A 2,500-nucleotide genomic window follows, 5' to 3' on the forward strand; every position below is an offset into this window, starting at 1 on the left:
GAAGAAAAGAAGGACCTAGGTATTAAATCAAGTGCGTCTTAATATATAAACAAAACTACGTTAAAACAATAAGATTCATTAGTTGAAAGAATGAAACAACAGTATATATATATATATATATATATATATATATATATATATATATATATATATATATATTGTAATATAATATATATATATATTATATATATATATATATATATATATATATAGAGAGAGAGAGAGAGAGAGAGAGAGAGAGAGGGAGAGAGAGGGGGGGGGGGAAGAATGAGATAGAAAGAATGAGAAGGAGAAAGTGAGAAAGAAAGAGATAGAGAGAAGCACAAGGAAATAGATAAAAGACTTAGAAGACTGAATGAAAACGTTTTTGTGAAACAAGCTTGATTCTAACGGTCACAAGTGTCGTTTTTGTCATCCTTGCCTTTGCATCTTTTACTGCGATACTGAGTAGTTGTTATTTTGCTAACATTATTTTATTTCTTCTAATGTCATTCATGCTATATTTAACATTTGCCGTACTTAAGTGTTAACAATTATCATTAAAAGAATAAAATGATAAATCTTAAACGATCCGCCGTACACATCCGTAACAAGGTGTTCTAATGGAGATTTTACTTATACGTCATTATTTTGAAATTCCCAAATGGCATACATTTATCAAAACATATTTTTCAGTACTTATTTGTCTACAGTGTTCACATATTCTTGTATCTTAAGGTATGTATCATTATTGCAAGTTGCAGTCGATCAGCGTGAAATTAATCAATTTTACCACAAAGGAAATAATAAGGATGTTTTGTACGATTCAGAATAGTTTATCAAATAATGAATTACAGAAGGAGCATTTAATCCCATTTAAGTAATACGGGAATCGATGCATTTTATCATTTTGGGGATTGAGAATCTACACTTTGGTTTTCCCGCGAATTTTGTCGAACCGAAGAGAAATCAAAGGACTCGAGTCAGTTAACTGTTGGTGTTCACAGTGATCGGTCACGAGTAAGAAATCAGTGCTATTTGGGTGAGCTCTGTGATAGTCATGTAACTGTGTATGTTGTGTTTGTGTGTGCGTTGATTTCCGAAAACTAGAAAAAGTGGTGATATAACTCAATGTGGTGGTGACAGAAATCCTATGTTTTTGTAGAAGAAAAGAAAAATGGTTAAAACGGGAGACCAACAATCGTGGGACGGCGCCTCGAGGGACAATAAGGTAAACATATTTATTTCCTTTCGCTTAGTTGGCCGGAGATTGTGTGGTATATTCACCTAACTAGCATTTCTACCGCTGGATCTAAATGCTAAATCATTCTAACAGCATGGTATATTTACTGTAGTAGTGGCAAAGCTGCTTTTCGGTATTTATAATTTATATATATATAATACAGATTCAATACCATATGTTTTCATGATTGCATAAACACTTAGTAGTGAAACACATTCTAAACATCACGACCAATTATATTACTTTAAACGAAATGACGAGACCAGTCCACTCATAGCTAACCTGGTTGTTGGCAAATGCGTCCCTCAAATCGTTTCCTTTTAAAATGTTAGGCACGTGCAAGTGTCCTAGGTGGGCCATGTCTGCTCCATTCTCGGGAATCTCCTGGAGAGGCCAGAATGATGGTATGTTAGCTTAAATGAGACAGTTTACAATTAACAATTGTAAACTGACAGCTATGCAAATTATGACATGGAGCCGCATTATCGTATTGGGTTAGTAACTTGGCTGAAAGCTAACCTGAATATGTGCGAGGACTTCATGGTAGGTCCTTCCGCGGTAGGACCACTCTCCGCGGGTGATGTGGCCGATTTCAGGGATGTGCCATTGCGGAAGTCTTCCCTCTGCGTCGTACCACACGTATATGCGACCGTTTACTTCGCGTGACTCCCATCGCTTTACATTAGCCGTCTTAGGCACAGCTGAAAAAGAAAAATATTGACCTGAATCCAACATAAAGACAGAGAGAGAGAAGAAAAAAATGACCTCTCATCTAGTATAGCTTACATTTATTTCGTAGGCCTACCTTTACTTGAATATGGAATGTGGGCACAGGAGCCATCAGACCCTCTGAATAGCCAACCATGAAAGGGACACTCAAGACAGTCTCCTTTTACCACACCGCCTACTGCCATGTTGGCGCCCATATGGGGACAGTAAGCGTCCGTTACGTGTGCTGTGCCGTCCTTACTCCGAAACACCGCCAGCGTCTCCCCGAACACTTGCACCTGAATCACCTGAGGGAAACAACATTCAATTACAGGAGTACCCAGAATCCTAGTGAAGTCGACGTGTGAAGAGCTGTGGCTAGAATAGATAGGGACTTGCTTTATGCTAATGCCATGCTACTCATAGAATTGATTATGATCGTTAAGATAATCATTAATAAATAATACTATAAAACACCAACAATGATAATAATCAATGATATTGATTATTTTATGATAAATAGCAAAAATAACAGTAATGATAATCACCATTATTATAACATAGCAATAA

The 2,500-nt window shown here is 36.6% G+C and overlaps 1 protein-coding gene across 1 annotated transcript in view; it reads right to left on the reverse strand.

The window, feature by feature from the left end:
• The window catches only part of LOC119580273 (cholesterol 7-desaturase-like), a gene marked incomplete at its 5' end in the record, with an annotated part of 9,516 nt that overhangs the window by 5,363 nt on the left and 1,653 nt on the right, over positions 1 to 2,500 (reverse strand). The window contains 3 exon segments of the mRNA XM_037928318.1: positions 1,505 to 1,606; positions 1,742 to 1,923; positions 2,028 to 2,238. Coding sequence (XP_037784246.1) covers positions 1,505 to 1,606; positions 1,742 to 1,923; positions 2,028 to 2,238 — 495 coding nt within the window.

Source organism: Penaeus monodon, chromosome 13, assembly GCF_015228065.2.
Source record: "Penaeus monodon isolate SGIC_2016 chromosome 13, NSTDA_Pmon_1, whole genome shotgun sequence".
NCBI lineage: Eukaryota > Metazoa > Arthropoda > Malacostraca > Decapoda > Penaeidae > Penaeus > Penaeus monodon.